This window comes from Suncus etruscus, chromosome 5 (assembly GCF_024139225.1).
Source record: "Suncus etruscus isolate mSunEtr1 chromosome 5, mSunEtr1.pri.cur, whole genome shotgun sequence".
Classification (NCBI taxonomy): domain Eukaryota; kingdom Metazoa; phylum Chordata; class Mammalia; order Eulipotyphla; family Soricidae; genus Suncus; species Suncus etruscus.
In genome coordinates, this window is record NC_064852.1 from 12728506 (window position 1) to 12750690 (window position 22185).

At 43.5% G+C, this 22185-nt stretch overlaps 1 protein-coding gene across 1 annotated transcript in view; it reads right to left on the reverse strand.

Annotated features, from left to right (window-relative positions):
* Nucleotides 1–22185, reverse strand: part of NR6A1 (nuclear receptor subfamily 6 group A member 1) — a gene marked incomplete at its 5' end in the record, with an annotated part of 47833 nt that overhangs the window by 17377 nt on the left and 8271 nt on the right. The window contains 3 exons of the mRNA XM_049774217.1: nucleotides 604–828; nucleotides 2973–3127; nucleotides 10649–10704. Of these exons, the coding sequence (XP_049630174.1) occupies nucleotides 604–828; nucleotides 2973–3127; nucleotides 10649–10704 (436 nt within the window). The remainder of the gene's footprint in view (nucleotides 1–603; nucleotides 829–2972; nucleotides 3128–10648; nucleotides 10705–22185) is intronic.

Here is a 22185-nt window from a genome sequence, read left to right on the forward strand (position 1 = left end):
GCTGTGCTATCTCTCCGGCCCCAACTTTAGAAATTTTTGGTGTTTGCTTTGTTTATTTCATTGTGGGAAGTGGGGGCATTAAGTTGAGATAACACAAAATAACCTATACTCCTGGCCAAAGAAATAATAGGTGCAGCAATATAGGTAGGCCTAAAGGCTGACCTATTATCTACTCAGGAGGATATTCCTTCCACTCACTCAGGCAGGAAGATCCGCCATGATCAGCTAGGACCATGTGCACCTTATTAAGGGTCTGAGACATGATGGATGATTAGCCTCATACTTACAGCTTATCTCTGGTGCAGTGTTCAGACCCATCTCAGGGCCTAGCTCACTTAGGCCCACTTTGGCCCATGCAGAAACAGAAACCTTTAATCCCTATTCTACAGGCACTAACAAATAACCCCACATGAGAAAAGATACTCAAGAGAAAAATGCTGAAACACGACTTCAAAGGCTAAGGAATAACTTGTTCTCTCAAGTGTGAGTCACCTTCGCTCATTCATTAACCTCCAACTCATTCTGCATTTTGGGGGTGTACCAGCTAGGGACTAGGGGCATGGAACAGGAAACGAGGGGCCAAACATGATGTGGCTCACTTACCCATCTTCGATCAACATAGGTGTACCCAGGGGCTCCAGATCCTCTGCTGATACCAGCTGGTGAATCAGACTGTAGGATTGGGGATCCAGACTTCGAGCTTGCGGGGGCAGCAGCGGCGAGTGGGCAGAATAGCTAAAAAGGTGCGGTATATACTGATAGTGTGGAGGTACAGACATGCCCATGTACTGCTCCCTGAATGCCATGAATCCATTTAGTTCCACAGACCTACTGGGGAGAAAAGCCTCGGGTCAAGCAGAATGCTGGCAGGACTGCTGCCTACTCAAAGGAAAAGAACCAAAAGGAGCAAAGATGTTCTCCGGAATGGTTACAGGCACTGAACAGAAAAAGAGAGGGGAGAGAGAGGGGAGAGAGAGGGGAGAGAGGGGGGTGGGGAAAAGAGAGGAGAGGTAGAGAGAGAGAATCTCACTGGACAGACCAGGAACTAGACTCTTACTGGCTCAATGGATTCTTTGTACAGGTACCACTTGTAGAGTTTTTAATAGAAACTCAAAGCGTAAGATGACAGAGGTGGGTGTTTGGACTTATGAGTGGCAAGAAAAACTGAGCCATAGACAGGCTAAGTGCCTGCCAGGCTACAGAACAAATGTTCTAGCAAGGAACAAGTGGCAACAACTCCTATGTTCACATGGAACTAAGGAACAAGTGAATAAACAAAAGTTACAATGTCAAGAAAAAGGGCAGAATCTGATTTTCCTTTTTGGAGAATTCTTTTTCGTTTGTTTGGTTTTTGGACCACACCCAGCAGCACTCTGGTTACTCCTGGCTCTGCGCTCGGAAATCACTCCTGGCAGGGATCATATGGAATGGCGGGGATCGAACTAGGGTCCATCCAGGGTTGGCTACATGCAAGGCAAATTCCCTACCACTGTTCTATTGCTCTGGCCCCAAGACCAGGAAATCTTACCCTTTTTTGGTTTGTTTTTGGTTTTTGGGTCACACCCAGCAGCACTCAGGTGTTACTCATGGCTCTATACTCAGAAATCACTCCTGGCGGGCTTGGGGGATCATATGGGATGCTGGGATTCAAACCACCATCCCTCTGCATGCAAGGCAAACACCCTTATCTCCATGTTATCTCTCAGCCCCAAGACCAGGGAATCTTAAGGAATTCTCACTGAGGCTGTTTGGTCCCCAGGCTCCTGGTCCTAGACACCTGCAGACATCTATCAGGTGCACAGGCTTATGGAACGGCCATGTACAAGGCAAACACCCTACTCGTTCTATCACTCCAGTCTGTAGAATTCTGACCACACTATCAAATTTAAAAATCCCCTCGAGGGGCCAGAGAGATAGCATAGCGATAGGGTGTTTGCCTTGCATGCAGCCAAACTGGGATGGGTTCCAGCATCCCATATGACCAAGTCTGCCAAGAGCGACTTCTGAGTGCAGAGCCAGAAGTAATCCCTGAGTGCAGCCAAGTGTGCCCAAAAACCCAAAACAAAACAAAAAATCTCGAGTATCAACCAGATTTGTCTATAACAGAAGGAGGCATACTGATCAAAGGAGGTCTGCTTTGATAAGAAGCTTTACTGATGGGGCCGGGCGGTGGTGCTAGAGGTAAGGTGCCTGCCTTGCCTGGACCGCGGTTCAATCCCCCGGCGTCCCATATGGTCCCCCAAGAAGCCAGGAGCAACTTCTGAGCGCATAGCCAGGAGTAACCCCTGAGCGTCACTGGGTGTGGCCCAAAAAAAAAAAAAAAAAAAACAAAAAAAACAAAAAAAAAAGAAGCTTTACTGGAACAGTTAGATTACTTACTTCCATACCATCTATAGCTACTTTGGTCTACAATGGTAGAACTCAGTAGTTGAGACAAGACAACTTGAATCTGTAACCTCAAATATTTACCTTCTAGTCTTACACTCATTTGTCAATAATACCTATTAAAAATCAAAAATTTCCAGCGAGATCTTTTCCTTGGTAGCTAAAAACCTCTAACTCACAATGAACAACTAAGATGCTTGAGTCACTAAGTTCTCTAAACTGATATTTGATGATAGCAGCAAATCTGACTACTGCAAAGTTTTCTTTGTTTCTTGAAACTTATTGTCATGTGGTTTATTATAGGAAAGTAAGAGAAAAATTGAAAAAGCTAACATAAGCTATTTGGTGAGGTGAAGAATTTATGGACACAGATACTATCTATAGCATTTATCAGACTGTAGAAGAGACCGCTGACACTTTCAAGGTCCTTAGCAAAAAATGGGCTGGGAAATAAGCAGGCTTTCCATCATCCTAGTTCCCATCCTGAAGGCAGAGGGAGACTGGCAGGAACCCCCAGCCCAGCCGTTTCTCGTGGGTTCCTTTCTGAGTGTAACCCCTTTCAGAGCTAAGCCCGCTACGAAGCTCACCTGGACGACAGTGTGGAGCCCGGAGACGGCTGGTTGCTCTCTGAAGCTCTGTTCCCAGGAGAACTGTGGTCGCTGTCGCCATGGTTGCTCCAGTGATTGGCCTCCTCCTTAAATTCCTGCCCAGACATGATCCTTTCGATCTCTTCCTCTGATATCTGTGAGAAGGAATCAGTATGTTGGATTCGATTCGCAGGACACTCTTGCTCTAGGACTGGGAACTTAGGCCTCATAAGAGTCCCTCTCACTAGTCTTTGGGCAGCTTGGTAGATACATGGCTTACCCTGGCCAACCTCTTGCTTACTCACCCCTACTCTCAAGCCGAAAACACCTATCGGCTCTTCAACAGCCCCTCCTCCCCAACCTTGAGTCTATTCCTACACCCAAAATGACACTTTTAGTCATGGTTTTGGACTATACTTAGGCAATCCAGGGATCACTCCTGGTAATGCTTGGAGGACCATATTAGTGTTAGGGATTGAACTGAAGTTATTTGGGAGCCAAGAGAGTGCCTTAACCCCTCTACTAGCTCTCTGGCCCAACAACTCTCTTTAATAACAAACTAATTACTTGCCCTTTCGGGTTCAATTCAGGGGGCTGGACAAATTGTACATCAGGTACCCTACAAGGTCTTCCAAGCCTGCAAGGGTGATCCCTGGAAAAGGAGCCAGGAGTAAGTCCTGAGCACTGTTGGATGTGGCCTCAAAACAAAACAGAAAGACTCAATTCAAATGTCATCCTTTATATGCACTCTTTTATATTTTTCTAAATAGAATGTTCAGTCCTATGCATTCTTAATTCTGTAATTTTGAGGCAGAAAAACATAAATGTTAATTTTCTAGTTGTAAAATCTTGTGAAAGTCAAATGTAACCACTTAAACTAAGCTCTTTAATTATGAGAGTCGGCAATGCCACAACAATGTGCAACTTCCCACGTGTGTAACAGCCAGGTGTGTGTCTCTCCTGGCAAGGATGTGTGTGGAGAACCACAGTGACCCACAATAAGCACAGCGATCAGAACCATGGACAAGCATCACAACTAAATAAGAATCTCAATACATATATATGCGTGCACTTTAACTGAAGTGTGTGATTGCCCAGCAATCACTGAGGCTGAATACGAACGTATCACAAACCAGATATGCAACGTCAACAAGGACTACAGCCAAGTGTGGTGACCTACAGTTATCACAATGACAACAGTAACAAACGGAAGGGAACTTCCCTTGCACACAGCTGAGATGGTACCTGAGCACTTGCTGTGATCCCACAAATGTTAAAACTTGAAAAATAAACTAGGGCCGGGCGGTGGCGCTGGAGGTAAGGTGCCTGCGCTAGCCTAGGACGGACCACGGTTCGATCCCCCGGCGTCCCATATGGTCCCCCAAGAAGCCAGGAGCAACTTCTGAGCGCATAGCCAGGAGTAACCCCTGAGCATCACAGGGTGTGGCCCAAAAACCAAAAAAAAAAAAAAATAAATAAAAATAAACTAGTTGATTTATTACCATATAATCAGAAAAAGGCCTAACATGTAGCAGTAATATGGAAGGTTGACAATGATAGTGTCATCATTGTTGATTTTAGAGCACTTACAGTAGTGGATGATAAAAAATATAATCTACAATACCTAGAGCTAGAAAGTATTTAAAAATAAATGTAGGAGTGACTGGAGCGATAGCACAGCGAGTATGACATTTGCCTTGCATAGGCTGACTACAAGCAAGTCCAATCCCTGGCATCCCATATGGTTCCCCGAGTCTGCCAGGAGTGATTTCTGAGTAGAGAACCAGGAATGACCAGAGTGCCACCAAGTGTGATCCAGAAACCAATTAAAAAAAAAAAAGGATGTAGGAGGGCTGGAGATACTACAGCAGGTAGAGTGCTGGCCTTGCACACAGCCAACCTGGGTTTGATCCCTAGCATCCCATTTGGTTTTCCTGAGCCTGCTAGAAGTAGGTTTTTTTTTTTTTTTTTGCTGTTGTTTTGTTTTGTTTTTGGGCCATACCCAACGGTGCTCAGGGGTGGCTCTGTGCTCAGAAATTACTCCTGGCAGGCAAGGGGGACCATATGGAAAGCAGGGATTTGAACCAATGTCGGTCATGGGTCAGCCACTTGCAAGGCAAACGCCCTACCGCTGTGCTATCTCTCTGGACCCCAGAAGTAATTCTTGAGTGAAGAGTCAAAGTAAACCCCGACTAACTGACTTTTGGTCCGGGTGTGAATCCAAAAATAAACGAAGAAAAATGCATGTAGGTGAATGAACAAACATTCACTATTTAAGTACTGATGTACTTTCCAGGTAGATTTTCTTAGTAAGAAAGATTGGGGCCGGCGAGGTGGCGCTAGAGGTAAGGTGTCTCTGCCTTGCAAGCGCTAGCCAAGGAAGGACCTCGGTTTGATCCCCCGGCGTCCCATATGGTCCCCCCAAGCCAGGGGCAATTCCTGAGCGCTTAGCCAGGAGTAACCCTTAGCATCAAACGGGTGTGGCCCAAAAATCCAAAAAAAAAAAAAAAAAAAAAAGAAAGATGTTCCTCAGTCTACTGAATTATAGATGTTGTAGCTCAAAGAACCAACTTGCCTAATATTATATTGTGTATCATGAGTTTGACGAAGGAACCAAAGTTTCCAAGTGCTAAGTTCTATGGCCCAGCTATTATACGATATAGGAAGTAAAAAAAAAATCACTTTTATAAAATTTGGGCCAAGAGGTGATCGGGGCTTTGCATGTGGGAGTCCCAGGTTTGTTTTGTTTGTTTGTTTGTTTTTGGTTTTTGGGTCACACCTGGCAGTGATCAGGGGTTACTCCTGGCTCCAGGCTCAAAAATTGCTCCTGGCAGGCTTGGGGGACCATATGGGATGCCGGGATTTGAACCAATGACCTTCTGCATGAAAGGCAAATGTCTTACCTCCATGCTATCTCTCCGGCCCCGGGAGTCCCCGGTTTTATCACAAGCACCAAAAGGTACCCCAAGCACTGCTGGTTACAATCCCAACAAACCAAGCTCCTGAGAACTGCTAAGAGTGGCCTCCAAAACAAAACCAAAAAGTAGGTGTTAACTCTTCAATTAATGGGCCAAAATCAGTATAAAAATGAAAGTGCTGGGGCTGGAGAGATAGCATGGAGGTAAAGCATTTGCCTTTCATGCAGAAGGACGGTGGTTCAAATTCCAGCATCCCATATGGTCCCACGAGCCAGGAAAGAGCAATTTCTGAATGCGGAGCCAGGAATAACTTTTGAGCACCGCTGAGTGTGGCCCAAAAACCCAACAAATAAATAATTTAATTTAAAGAAGGTTATAAAGTGCAGGTATAAATTTTAACCACAGGTGAAAATTCTACCCTTTATTTTTATTATTAAAAACAATTAAATAGGGGCTGGAAAGATAGTTCAAGTAAGTGTATGCTTTTCGTGGCTGAGGCCCACAAGTTTATTCTGAAGTAGTAGGTGCCAATCCTGTCTCTTCAGGGTATGGCTCTGGTAGTCTTCAGCACTGCAGGGCCCAAGCAAAATGGCTCTGTTGGGGCAGCACATCAAATCCTTTGGCCTGGCTGGCAAAATATCAACAGGAATGGCCCCTAACTACCTTGGGAACTGCTTGGGAGGGTTCTTCTCCAAGAAAGCATTAAATAAAGTAAACAGAACAGAATAAAATAGGAACAACCAACATTCAGGACATTACTACTGTCTCTACACTTAGGAAGAGTAAAGGAAAGAAACAAGAAATAAGAAAAGCTCATATCGAGGGCATATTTTAGAGCAATACTCCTGTGGACTATTTGAAAGGGTTCTGGAAGAGCCTCAAGATAGAAAAACAACATTAATTTGACTTTTAATAAATTTGTTAAGCCACAAAAAAAAAAAAAAAAAAAAAAAAAAAAAGAAAAGCTCAGCATGTGGTCAGGAGATAAGATAACTCAAAAAAAAACTGAAATACTTGCTGGAGTCCCAGTTTGCTTCCTGGCATCTGGTGTGGGAGTAACTCATAGGTACCAGTAACTCAATCTGTCAAGAGCCTTAGAGCACTTCTGTGTAAGGCACCCAAACCAAAGAAAAACCCCCAAAAGTTCAGTATCCCAAAGTTACATGCATTGGCTGATAAAATAGGTGTCACTGTGTTGTAAGCTCAATTCTGGAGACAATGTGGAGTAGGGAGATGGAGACCCAGAGCTCTAAACAGGCCTGGTACCATACTCTGTCCTCTGAGCTTTCTCATCCCAGCCCCAGTAATTCTTTTTTTGTTTATCTGCTTATTTTGGAGCAACACCCAGCTGTGCTCAGGGATCACTCCAGGTCCACTATGTGTAATGAAAGCTTTAACCCTCGTATATCACTCTGGCTCTAACACACCAATAATTGTGTGTGTGTGTGTGTGTGTGTGTGTGTGTGTGTGTGTGTGTGTGTGTGTGTGTGTGTGTGTGAGAGAGAGAGAGAGAGAGAGAGAGAGAGACAGACAGACAGACAGACAGACAGACTCGGAGTTCTTAGGGTTTACTCCTAGCTCTGCACTGAAGGATCACTCCTGGTAGAATTAGGGGACCATACGGTACCAGGGATTGAACACAGATTAGCTTCAGGCAAGGCAAAGACCCTACCCACTGATGCTAGTGCAGAAAATTGTGCCAGTTCTAAGGTTGGGATCTGAGGTTCTGGGTTGGATGGTCAATGTCTAATCAATTGAGACCTAATTCAAGTCCCCATGACAAATAAATGTTCAGGGTGAAAGGCATCCTCACACTATAAAATTTATGGGTTCTCATCCCTATTAGATAAGAACTTCTTTCTATACATAAGATTTCCCCATTTTAGTGTGCCTATGCAAAAAGAAACAATGCCATATGATATTTGGTGCATTTGGGGGTAAAAATAACAAGATAAACAGTCTCTAAGATCCGGGTTTAACCTGAGCTCGTATCAGGAGTGGGAGGTTTGGGGCCACTCTCGGTGGTACTCAGGACTTAACTCCTGGTAGTGCTTGGGAGACCATCTGCAGTGCTGGGTTGAACCTCGTCAATACTGTGCAAGGCAAGTGCGCCCTCCTGGCTATATGGTTGCTCTAGCCCGTCTTTCCTTTTTACTATAAGTAGTCTGTGTAACAACCTAAACAAACTTGTCATTCCTTGAAGATTCACCTCTGGCTGCTTTAAACAAAAATGTATTCAGTCACTGTGCAATTCCGAAGTATTCATGACTGGGTTTCTGGCATCCACTGTTTCAACACTAGTCCCTTCACCAGGGTCCACACTTCCCACCACCAATCCCTGCCCCCACACCCTCATGTATGTTTCCCACTCACCAATCTGCCTTTACAAGGGCCCTAAAAATATAGATGTTTATGCAAGGAGTTGGTTTACAGGCCTGCTGCTAAAAGGGCTTCATACATAACACTTTACACCTTTAAGCACTCCCCCTCCACCACAGTCATGGTCTCCTCCCTATCCTAACTCCAGCTCCCCTACTGTTACAGTTTTATGTTCTTTGTTTCCACTGCCTTTGAGCATTTGGTTTTTGTTGTTGTTGTTGCCTTTTTTTTTTTTTTTTTTTTTTTTTTTTTGGTTTTTGGGTCACACCTGGCAGCACTTAAAGATTACTCTGGTTCTATGTTCAGGCTCGGGGGACCATATGGGATGCCGGGATTCGAACCACCATTCTTCAAGGCAAACGCCTTACCTCCATGCTATCTCTCTGACTCCGAGCATTTGTTTTTTTTTCCTGTGTCTATTTACAGTCTGTTCTACCTAGCATGAGTGAAAGATGTTTGTCTTCCCACTTTTCTCACATCACAGCTAATTCCTCTTTTTCCTTCAGGTTTCAGTACAAACTCTTACTTTTTTCTAGAATTCTTTCTGGTGTATCTTTAATGCTGAGTAATTATGCCTGCCCAAACATAAAACTTAGTCCCTCCTTTCTGTACCCTCTGCATATAATACTATTATGTCTAAAGGTATTATGAGATGTGCTTATATTTTTATGTCTGTCTCCTATTAAGCTCATTCATAATACAAAATCTAGCAGAGAGTAAATACTAGTTAGTATTTGTAGGACTAAATGAATATGATCATTTCTATTGTATGGGCAAGTAAAGTTTCTGCTAATATTTGATGTACTTAACAGTAAAATAGAAGATTGGAATGATAGTCAAGTGGGTAGGAAGTCTGCCTTGCATGTGGCCAACGCAGGCATCCCATATGGTTCCCTAAGAACTGCCATGGGTAATTCCTGAGTGTAGAGCCAAGAGAGAACCCTGAACAGTGCTGGGTGTGGCCAGCAAACCAATCAACGAATCAAAACCTACATATACCCCAGCAAAATAGACTTGGCATTTTATTCATTTAGTCCTATAAATACTAATTTATTCTGTGCATGATCCTGTGTTGTGACTTTTGTTTTAGGGAGTTCACTTCTGGCGATGCTCAAGGATTACTCCTGGCTCTATATACAGGAATTATTCCTGGTGGTAGTCGAGGACCATGTAGGATGCTATGGAGAGAACACAGGAAGTCCCTGCCATTGTGCTATATTGCTCTGGTCCCAGTTTTAGAATTTTTTGCAAAGCCATCCAACAATCTTAAGTGACCAACATAAAAACACAAGAAAAAGGGATGGGGTAGAGGGATCTGGTTGGTTTAGAACTAAATTCACTTTCAGTGAAATTCATCACAAAAAAAGTTTTTAAGGGCCTGGAGAGATAGCACAGCGGCGTTTGCCTTGCAAGCAGCCGATTCAGGACCAAAGGTGGTTGGTTTGAATCCCGGTGTCCCATATGGTCCCCCGCTCCTGCCAGGAGCTATTTCTGAGCAGACAGCCAGTAGTAACCCCTGAGCACCGCCGGGTGTGGCCCAAAAACCAAAAAAAAAAAAAAAAAGTTTTTAAAAGTTTTAATGATTATTTTATATGTTTAAGGTTAAAAAACCCCACCTTCATTTGTAGTCTATATTTAGCTATTTAGTTACAGGTTTTTGGGCCATACTCAGTGGTGCTCAGGGCTTACTCCTGGCTTGCACTCAGGTGTCACTCCAGGCAGGACCCAGGGGACCCACGTGTGGTGGCAGGGCTAGAACCAGTGTAAACTATGTGCAAAGCAAACAGCTTAAATGCTATACTATCTCTCTGACCCCTCATGTGGAAAATTTAAAAGCAGGGGCTGGAGAGATAGCATGGAGGTAGAGCGTTTGCCTTACATGCAGAAGGACGGTGGTTCAAATCCCGGCATCCCATATGGTTCCCCAGCCTGCCAGGAGTGATTTCTGAGCGTAGAACTAGGAGTAACCCCTGAGCGCTGCCAGGTATGACCCAAAAACAAAACAAACAAACAAACAAACAAACAAAATAAATAAGAGAGCAGTTGCAGGGTCGAAGGATAGGGTAGGGCATTTGCATTGCATGCGATTGACCCAGGACAGACCTGTGTTCGATTTCGGGCATCCCATATAGTCTCCTGAGCCTGCCAGGAAGTGATTTCTGAGCCCAGAGCCAGGAGTATCCCCTGAGCTGCTGGGTGTATCTCAAAACAAAACAAAATAAAACAAAAACATAAACATAAAAAGCAGTTTCACAGGAATGAAAGCAAAGATGGTTTTCCCCCAGTAGCAGATGAGAGGATTAAGATGAGTAGTAAAAGGAACATCTGGAAATTAGGTCCTTGGATGAGTCACAATAGTGAGTAAAGCTTAGAACTCACCTGGACTGGCCCAATGCTCTTATTCCTGCCTCCAGGCATGCCATCTTCTCTAATTGCTAGAAGGAAACAGAAGCCAGAGTCAAAGGCAAGCTCATAAAAGGGTCAAAACCTTAAAAAAGCAATCTTTTTCTTCCTTTCTTTTTCTTTTTTGGTTTTTGGTTTTTGGGTCACACCTGGCAGCACTCAGGGGTTACTCCCGGCTCTACCTACACTCAGAAATTGCTCCTAGCTGGTTTGGGGGACCAAATGGGATGGCGGAATTCAAACCACTGTCCTTCTGCATGCAAGGCAAATTCCCTACCTCCATGCTATCTCTCCAGCCCACACATACTCTTTCTATTATTTTAATTTCCTTTCTTTTTCACTATTTTAGGCAGCTTCTGGGGCAGCAGATATATTTGGGCCCCCCTCCACATACTTGATACAAACTATACAAATTGCATATGATCAATAAGCTCAAAAGAGGGGATAGCATTACTAAGAGCCCCAGTTAAGAAAATCCCACCAGAGTTTAAGAGAGCTCAGCAGGCAGGAGCACATGCTTCACATGCAGGAGGCTCAGGCTCAACCCCCAGCTCTGATGGCTCCCTGAACAATGCCAGGATCAAGCATGGAGCAGAGCTAGAGTAGCTACTGAGAACTTCCTCGTGTGTGACCCTAAAACAAAAACACCCCACTGGGATGAAGCCTCAAAGAGTTTAGGAAATTTTGGGTGAGGGGGCAGTAGATAGAAAGAATAGGGCCCGGAGAGATAGCACAGCGGCATTTGCCTTGCAAGCAGCCGATCCAGGACCAAAGGCGGTTGGCTCGAATCCCAGTGTCCCATATGGTCCCCCGTGCCTGCCAGGAGCTATTTCTGAGCAGACAGCCAGGAGTAACCCCTGAGCACCGCTGGGTGTGACCCAAAAAAAAACCAAAAACCAAAAAAAAAAAAAAAAAAAAAAAGAAAGAAAGAATAACCAAAATAGCTTTACTTGCAGGCTGTAGGAATCTAATTTGCAGGGATAATGAAAATAGATTTTTGGTTTTAATAATCAAAATTTAATCTCACTAGTTCATTGCACAAAAGTAGCCTGGGGTGGTAGCACAGCGAGTAGGGAGTTTGCCTTGCACACGACCAACCTGGGTTAAATCCAGGCATCCCATATGGTCCCTAACTACTAGAAGTAATTTCTGTGCACAAAACCAGAAGTCATCCATGAGCGCTGCCGTCATGACCCACCCCCACCCCCCAAGTAGCTTGGAGAAATTCCTTGCAGTTGATTTCCCACTCAAAGAGAAGCTATTAAGGGTCAAAGGGATAGCATAGCTGTAGGGCGTTTGCTTTGCACGGGTAGCCCCAGGTTCGATCCCCAGCATCCTATATGGTCCCCTGAGCATGCCAGGATCGATTTCTGAGTGCAGAGACAAGAGTAACCCCTGAGCACGGCCAGATGTGACCAAAAAAAAAAAAAAAAAAAAAAGGAAGCTATTACAGGGCAATTCCTAAATAAGAAAAGCATTCTTTCGTTGTTCTTGTTTTGGGCTATACCTGGTGACACTCAGGTTACTCCTGGCTCTGCACTCAGAAATCACTCCTGGCAGGCTTGGGGGGCCATGTGCGTGTGCGACACCAGGGATCAAACCCAGGTCCAGGTCTGTTCTGGGTCAGCAACTGCTATGCTATATATATACATATACATATATATATATGTGTGTGTGTGTGTATGTATGTATGTATGTGTATATATACATGTATATATGTATTGTGTGTGTATATATACACACACATATATATTTGGCTCAGGTTCTGAAAAGCATTTTTTTTTTTTTTGGTTTTTGGTTTTTGGGCCACACCCGGCGGTGCTCAGGGGTTACTCCTGGCTGTCTGCTCAGAAATAGCTCCTGGCAGGCACGGGGGACCATATGGGACACCGGGATTCGAACCAACCACCTTTGGTCCTGGATCAGCTGCTTGCAAGGCAAACGCCGCTGTGCTATCTCTCAGGGCCCCTGAAAAGCATTCTTTTAAGTTGGATCAGCTCAACAAAATGGTGCCATCCTCACTACTAAAACTATTGCCATGACTTTTCATGGAGCACCTAGTTTGGGAGCACAGAGAAAGAATCAATGACGTGCAGTCACAAAGGTTTTGGTGTCTGGCAGGAATTCCTGGAGAAGGTCATTCTGCACTAAGTCTTAAAGAATGAACAGAATTGCACAGGAAGGAAAAGGCTGAGTGTATTATGTACAGAAAGGCACAAGTTGAGAGTTAGTATGGAGTAGTTCCAGCCCCCACCCCTGAACCACCCTATGAGAATTTTTTTTGAGGGGGGGGGGGTCACACCTGGCAGCGCTCAGGGGATACTCCTGGCTCTATGCTCAGAAATCGCTCCTGGCAGGCTCAGGGGACCATATGGGATGCCAGGATTAGAACCACCGACCTTCTGCATGAAAGGCAAATGCCTTACCTCCCATATGAGACTTTCTAAGAGGCTGAATGTGGCTGAAGCACGAATCAAGGTGGTCAGATGAGACCAAAGAAGTGTGCCCAGATAATGGAACATTTGGAGATGTTCAAGTTATGTACTTTAGCAGAAGAGCCAGAGAGTAGGAGGAAATACAGGAGCAAGATGTGCTTAGAATGATGTTTCTAAAAAACCATGTCACTGAGGGAAGTGACTAAGGAGGATTCCTACTAACAGAGAATAATGGGAGCTGGAAGAGTAAGTTTTGCTATAAGAGACAACATGCAGTAAGTTCTCACTTCACATCACTGGGTTCTTGGAAATTAGAACCATTTAAGTGAAATAATGTATAATGGAACTTCACATTATGGGGAAAACTTCATATAAGTTAAGCTCTTGTGGGATATTTCTGCTCAGAAAAAACCTCACCAACATTCTAAATAAAGATTCCCACACAATGACGTGCAATCACAAAGGCTTTGGTGTTTCGCAGGGATTCCTGGATTCCATCCTTTTACATGCAAGACAAAGGCCCTACTACCATGCTATCTCTCCAGCCCCTCCCACACACTTCTAATATTAAACAGTATTTTCCACTTATACACCCAGTACCAACTCATCTCCGTGCAAGATCATCAGGGCGCTAGCAAAGGTACAAGGCAGCACCCAGTCCTGAACAGGACACCCCTTTTATCACAGGGTATAATCACACACTTAACTGTACCCAGACTGAAATTACTTAAGACATGCCAATCCAGAGAAAAACCATGATCACATATGAGAATGTACAAATTCCGCATAGTAGCCATGGCCAGGAAAAAAAGTGAAAACTGTTAATATTATTACTGAGTTCCTATAGTATCTAAAGGGTAACAGGAAGTTGATACCCCTAAACTAGACATCATTTCTGGCATCCTCAGATTTTAGAACTAGACCATTTTAATCTAAATACTTTTTATGCTTGATCTGTATTATATAATTGCATATAGGGTTTTCACCTCTCAGAACCTGTTTTATTGAAGAATACAGAGGGTGACCAGAACTTTGTTTAGGGGCTAGTGTGAGGACTATAGGTAAAATAAGACAGCAATAGCACTAAGCAGAGGGATTGGCATATAAACAAGTACTCGATAATTAAATGCCGTCTTCCAAGCTTCTCTTCTCTGAACATAGTAGTTAACAATTAGAAGTTTTTGAGGGCTGAGAAATACTAAATTTCTCTGGGCCTTAGAATCTACCTTTTCAGGGCTCAAAGTGTTAGCCCAAGGGGAAGGTGCATGTCTTGCATGCAGCCGGCCTGGGTTCAAGCCCCAGTGCCCACATGGTCCATTGAGCCAGCCAAACATGATCCTTGAGTACAACTGGATATGGCACCAAAACAAAACAAAAACAAATACCCTGGGGGCCAGAGAGACAGCATGGAGGTAAGGTGTTTGCTTTGCATGCAGAAGGATGGTGGTTTGAATCCCGGCATCCCATATGGTCCACTGAGCCTGCCAGCAGCGATATCTGAGCATAGAGCCAGGAATAGCCTGAGTGCTGCTGGGTGTGACCCATAAAACAAAAATAAAAACAAAACAAAAAAACAAACAAATACCCAAGTTTTCTAGAAGAAAAATGAAAAAAGACAACCCAATTTAAGTGTAGGTCCGAGGCCGGAGAGATAGGACAGTAGTGTTTGCCTTGCAAACAGCCGATCCAGGACCTAAGGTGGTTGGTTCGAATCCTGGTGTCCCATATGGGCCCCTGTGCCAGCCAGGACTATTTCTGTGCAGATAGCCAGGAGTAAAACCCTGAGCAGGGCCAGAGAGGTGGTGCTAAAGATAAGGTGTCTGCCTTGTAAGTGCTAGCCAAGGGCCGTGGTTCGATCCCCGAAGTCCCATATGGTCCCCCCAAGCCAGGGGCAATTTCTGAGTGCTTAGCCAGGAGTAACCCTGAGCATCAAATGGGTGTGGCCTAAAAAACCAAAACCAAAAAAAAAGTGTAGGTCCAGAGAGATAGCACAGTGGTAGGGTGTTTGCCTTGCAAGCAGCCAACCCAGGACCAACTGTGGTTCGAATCCCAGCATCCCATATGGTCTCTTGAGCCTGCCAGGGACGATTTCTGAGCAAAAAGCCAGGAATAACCCCTGAGTGCTGCTGGGTGTGACCTCCCCGCAAAAAGTGTAAAAATATATAATATCTAGAAATTAATTGTTAAACAAAGGATGTGAAAAACTTATACAATGAAGGGCCGGGCAGTGGCGCTAAAGGTAAGGTGCCTGCCTTGCCTGCGCTAACCTTGGACGGACTGCGGTTCGATCCCCCGGTGTCCCATATGGTCCCCCAAGCCAGGAGCAACTTCTGAGTACATAGCCAGGAGTAACCCCTGAGCGTTACTGGGTGTGGCCCAAAAACCAAAAAAAAAAAAAAAAAAAAAACTTATACAATGAATATATATGTACATATACATATATATGTGGATTAAATTCTCCAGATTAGACCAGAATTAAAAAAAAAAACTCAGGAAAACAGAATTCTCTAAGACATGAACTTCAGAGGTGTCTTCAATGATTTGACCCCACTGGCAAAGGTATCAAAACCAAATATAAATAAATAAGGGAACCACATAAAATTTTAAGTTTTACATCACACTGGTGGAGGATGGATGTTGGAACATTGTATGACTGAAACTCAACTATGAACAACTTTTTACTTTGTATCTCAGTGATTAAAAAAAAAACAAAGAAAGGTTTTACATCACTATCACCAAAAATACTCAGGAATTAAGTCCTAAAAATTGCTGGCTGCGGCCCAAAAACAAACAAACAAACAAAAGATTTAAACAAAATCCAAGCTTTCACTTTCAATGTTGCTAGAGTGTTAATATCCTCATCTGTTAATTGGAAGCAAGAGTCCACAAAGGCTGCTATGAATGTGGAGGGAAAACCATACAAAGCGGGCCCGGAGAGATAGCACAGTGGCATTTGCCTTGCAAGCAGCCTATCCAGGACCAAAGGTGGTTGGTTCGAATCCCAGTGTCCCATATGGTCCCCCGTGCCTGCCAGGAGCTATTTCTGAGCAGACAGCCAGGAGTAACCCCTGAACACTACCGGGTGTGGCCCAAAAACCAAAAACCAAACCAAACCAAACCAAACCAAACAAACAAAAAAAAAAAACCATACAAAGCCTGTTTTAGAGGCAGATGCATGTTGGATGCAGTTTGGGAGTTCTTTCCTATTTAGTTTTTAAGTTCTAAAATCCTTAAAATTCTGTTTAGGAATTTTACTGTTTACAGTTCAATGGCAGTCCTCAGTGATTTTTATTTCCCATACTGATATCTTTGCAGAGGGAGAGAATAGAGATCTATCGCTGGCAGATACAATCATAGTTTTCCGGTGTTGTGTTTTAGGTTTTTGGGCCATACTCGAAGGTGCTCAGTGCTTGCTCAGGGATCACTCATGGTGCGTTTTGGGGAAACTATACTGAGTGCCACGGATTGAACCCAGTCAGGTTGGTCACATCCAAAGCAAATGCTCTCCCTGCTGTATCATTCCAGCCCAAACACTGGTTATTCTTAATTTTTTTTTTCTCCATTTCTGGGCCACACCCAGCAGCTTTCAAGGTTTACTTCTGGCTCTGCACTCAGGGATCACACATGGTGGTGGCTTGGTGGACCACATGTGCAAAAGTGGTAGGATTAAACCTGGGTCAGTTGTGTGCAAGGCAAGTGTCCTACGCATTGTACTACTGCTCCAGTCATCATTTGCTATCTGTCACTGATGTTGAGGTGAAGACAGAATCTAACATACTTTTGCTTATTTTTCTTTGGGGAAATAAGGAATTTGGGTCATACCCAGCAGTGCTCAGGGAACCACACATCTGTGGTACTGGGAATCAAGGCCACGTGCAAGGCAAGCACATTACCTGCTGGGACTATCTCTCTGGCCTCACTTTTCTTTTTGTCGAAAGGACTAAGTAAATCAGAAAGATTTGGACTGTCTTAGCTCTACCTGGAGAACTAAGAAATTTCATGTATGACTGACACATACTTTGTGTCCAGCGCTTCTCTGGGAAAACTAAAATCCATAAGAAAAGTATCAGTTCAGTCCAATGGAAGAAATTGTTTTTGGTGGTGGGGAGTGACCCACGCCTGGAAGTGCTCAGGGACCAGTCAGGGTACAGCATCGAACCCCAGTTGATTGCAAGCAAGGCAAGTGTCCTACCCTACTATTCTCCAGTCCCTGAAGAGATAGATTCTTAATTTAGGGGGGAGTGGTGGGCATGGGCAAAGGGTCACACCCGAAGTTGCTCAGAGATCATTCCTGATGGTGTTCCTATGCAGTGACAGGGACTGAAGTAGGGCTCGCTGCATTCAAGAAGCACCGTTCCCAAGCTAACTTTCTGAGTCCTGAAAAGGTGAATTCTAAGGATAAAAGAAATTGAGTGTTCTGCTTAAACTGACAATAACCAAATAAGCAAAATCAAGCTTAGAAACTAGACTATCGGACGAAAACCAACATTCTTTTTTACTGCTAGTTTGTCCTATAGTGTATATATCTCCTTAAAGAAATGTAATTGTAAGGTAATATTATAGGTATACATATAAATGTAAAATTACTTGATCCAAAAATACTGATTTTCCATATGGTGAGGTGACAAAAATTCATTTTGATTTAAAAAAATCAGACATAAATAAGACCATAAGATAAACAATAGTAGTGGGTCAGGTCAGATGGTTAAAGTCTTTCAGATGGCATGACTGGGTGTGAGAGGTAGGGCAACAGGCAGGTTCCATGAGTAAAGGTGATCTCTGAGAGCAGAGCAGAGTTAAGCCCTGAGTCTCATCATGTGTGACTTGAACAAAAAAAGGCCTGAAATTACTGAAAGTCAGCAAAAAAATTCATCTGATCACAGTTATCAATGTTAAAGCAGAAATATGGATCAATCGCACACACACATGTGTGTGTTTTGAGGGCCACACCCCACAGTGTTCAAGTTACTCCTGGCTCTGAACTCAAAAATTACTCCTTATGGGATGTCAGGAATCAAAACCAGGTTGGCCACATGCAAAGCAAATGGCCTATTAACTGCACTATTACTTAGGCCCCAATGTGGGTCATGGTTTAAAGCTTAATGACTTATATGCTATGACATATATAGGGCATATATATATATATATGACAGCCTTGAAAGGTTTACATTATTATTATCATCTTATACAGTTTAAAGAAAAAGAAAATGGAAGTTCAGAGAGGTAAAGGAAATTGCTTCCTGTTGCTCAGGAAAAAACTAACAGAGATAAGGCTTCTCTCTTTAAGCCAAGAAGGTGCACTATTTTTTGTTGTTTCCTTGAGCTAAAAACACCTTTTTCAGGGGCTGAAGAGATAGCACAGCAGAAGGCTGTTTGCCTTGCAAGCGGCTGACCCAGGACCATAGGTGGTTCGAATCCCGGTATCCCAGAATGGTCCCCTTTGCCTGCCAGGAGTGATTTCTGAGCAGATGGCCAGGAGTAACCAACCCCTGAGCGCTGCCGGGTGTGGCTCAAACAAAACAAAACAAAACAAAACAAAACAAAATAAGACAAATTTTTCAGCAGGGCTGAGTCCTAATTGAAAAAAGGTGGGTTGGAGTACATGTTTTGCATGTGGGGGCCCTGGATTTGGTCCCTGGTAAAACATGGTTCCCTGAGCAGTGTCAGGAACAACGGACCCTCATTCTCAGCACCATGTTGGGAAAACCCCTAAATATTGCTGAGTGTAGCCCCTTCAAAAAAGCAAGGGCTCTATGAATAGGACCACAGAAATGGTTCTGCTGTACCTCCTTCTCCAAGTTGAAGAGAAGTGAGCCCCAACTTTGATTCCTTTTTTGCTCAGAAGTAGCACAAATCGTTGCTTTTATTATGCTGAAACTCATGTAACTACCATTCCTCACATGCTTGGGCTTGAAAAGCCAACCACATCCAGAAATTGGCAAAATGGGGAGGACCATCAAACTGCATTGAAGCCTTGCTGTTGGCTCTCTCTGCTCTGTAGGCCAAAATCCAAGTGATCAAGGTTGGCATTTACAAGGCTTCATGATCGTGTTCCTCTCAACTTTTCATCTCTAGCCACAAATGTTTTAAGTACCAACAGAGAACTATTTGTTGGCCTCTAAATGAGCCATGCTGTTTAACACAAAATGTTTGTTATACTTAGAACTTTTATAGTGGAAAGAACAGGCATTACCACCTAACACAAGTGACACATCACATCAACAAAGTGATTAAAATGAACACAATAAGACAAACTTACACAAAATCTCTTTTTTGTTTATTATTATTATTATTATTATTATTATTATTATTATTATTATTATTATTATTATTTTGGTCCTTCACAGCAGTGATTAGAGGGGCTGGAGGCCACTCCCAATGGCCAAGGGCTATTTGGACCCAGTTGTGCTCAGGGGTCACCAGTTCAAAACAGGGCAGTAATGGGGTGGAAACATTTTGTGCTGCAGAAGTCTAGGGCTCCACCACTCTGAATTATCCCTGGTCCCTATAATGTTCTTTTTTTTTTTTGGTTTTTGGGCCACACCCGGCAGTGCTCAGGGGTTACTCCTGGCTGTCTGCTCAGAAATAGCTCCTGGCAGGCATGGGGGACCATATGGGACACCGGGATTCGAACCAACCACCTTTGGTCCTGGATCGGCTGCTTGCAAGGCAAACACCGCTGTGCTATCTCTCCGGGCCCCCCTATAATGTTCATAACCTAATAATACACTGAAAGAACTTCCCATAATTTTGCTTTTGTGAAATTCTTTACTTTTGGGCCACACCTGGCAGGGTTCAGGGGTTTCTTCTGGCTCTGCATTCAGTAATTACTCCTGGTGGGCTCAAGTGAACATATGAGGGCTCAAGTGTACATATGAGATGCTGTGGATTGAACTGGGATGGCCATGTGCAAGGCAAATGCTATCACTCTGGCCTCAACTTTTTTGAAACTATTATTTTAAAAAAATCTAATTAAAAATTAAGATTTAAATTAAATTAAAAATATTATTTAAAAAATCTTATCATGAGAAAATGGACAAACTCAAGTTGAGGTATAGTCTACAAAACTAAATGACCTGTTTTCTTTAAAACTGCCCACGTTACTCTTTAAAACTGCCCATGTTACTAAAAACTCCAAAGTCTGAGGAGCCATTTCAGATCAATGGAGACTAAAGAGACATAAAATGAAATACAATGTGTAAAACTGATGCTGCCTCCTAGACAAGAATAAAGAACTATGGGATAATTTGCAAAATTCAAGTTCTGCTAACAAGCCAACAATCAAGTTAAATGTCCTAATTTTGAGAACAGTGCTATGGTTATGACAGAATGTCTGTAACTTGTTCCCAAATGGTTAATATTCACACACAGGGAGAGAAGGGGGAGGTGGAGTTATAAAAGAGCTTTTTATGTTTTTAAGGAGTCTTAATTCCTATTTTTCAAGATTCTGCTCAGATATTATCTCTGAGATGTCTTTGTGCTCCATATTTATCCTGGTAAAGTGATACAGCGGCTGCCACATAATTGGTATAGAACAATGTCATTCTATGCAACCTCCTCTAAAGGAGCTTATTGTTTTCTTGTTTTCGGTCACACCCAGAGGTGCTCAAAGTTGTATGTTCAGGGGTCACTCCTGGGCTATGCTCAGGGGGGCCATATATGGCGCTGCAGATGGAACTGGGGCCAGCTATATGCAAGGCAAGTGCCTCAACCCTGATACTCTCTCTCAGCCCCTAGGTTTCCAGTTTTTTTTTTTTCTTCTTCTTTTACTTCCTCTCTTCCTCTTTTCTCTTTTTATTCTTGTTTTCTTTGGGCCACAACTGGCAATGCTCAATGATTATGCCTGGGGACCCTTAAGGTGTGCTAGAGATCGAACCCGAGTTGGTCACATAAAGCCAATTGTGTGGGTGGCTCAATTCGAGTATGTGAGAATGCTGATTCAAGGTCTGACCCTGCAGTGCCAGGAATTACCCAAGACCCCTTTGGCAGTACTCAAGGGCCTCTAAGGCTACATTTTGTAATATTCAGGGAACTGTGTGGTGCCAGAGCTTGACCCAAAGTCATCTATATGTACTTGTATCTCTCCAGCTATCTTTTGTGGAGCTCAGTAAATATCAAAATTAATGGAATCTTGTCTTTTTACATAGTTATGAGATGAATTATGGCTCCATTTAGCTTCTGCTTACCTCTAGCAGTATTTTCTCCATCCCACTTACTGCCCTGGCCCTCCAACACAGTCAAACCGGTAAACCAGAAAGTATCTTATTTTAACTGGGTTATCTCCTAAGAGGGAGATAGACAAGCCTGAGTTGGTCATGGCACCCAATGGGTTGTAGGAAAAACAGTAAATAAAGGTAGTGTAAGGTGATAAAGGTCATGACAGAGGACAAAAAAAAATGGTGGCAGTATGAAGGGGTTACCTGGTAGTAGGCAGTGCTACCAGAGGTTTCCAGAGAAAGGAACAAATAAAAAATTAGCATGGTGAAAAATGTGTCTGAGAGTCAGATGAAGAGGAGGCAGAAAATTCCAGGAAAATGAAACAATGTGTTAAGTCCCCAAAAGGGAAAGAATGAATTTCTTATGTCAAAGCTAGAGGGAACTTAATCATTTGAAACTGGGTACTTACACTAGGGCCAGGATTGATAGGACAGTGAACGGGAGCTTGCTTTGCATGTGGGTAACTCAGGTCCCATCCCCAGGGATAGGGCAAGTCTCCTAACCAGGATTGATCTCTGAGCAAATCCTCAGCACATGATTTATAGTAGCCCCTTCAAATAGACAAACCCCCCTTGGGAAAAAAAAAAAAGGTTCTTGCCTTGCATGTAGCTGAACCTGGGTCAATTCCTGGCATGGCATGGATCTGTGAATACTGGTGTTCAATCCATGAATATGGATCCCTGAATATGGCTCTTAACACTGTTAGTCATGGCCCAATCCCCTTAATTTTCCCCAAAAAGGAGAACAGTTCATCTTGCTAATTGCAGAGACAACTAATTCCAGCCAAAAATTCCAGGTATGCTGTTTTGGGGCTGAGATCACTGGAGTCTTCTTAGAGCCACCCTCCTAGCAGTGCCTTTG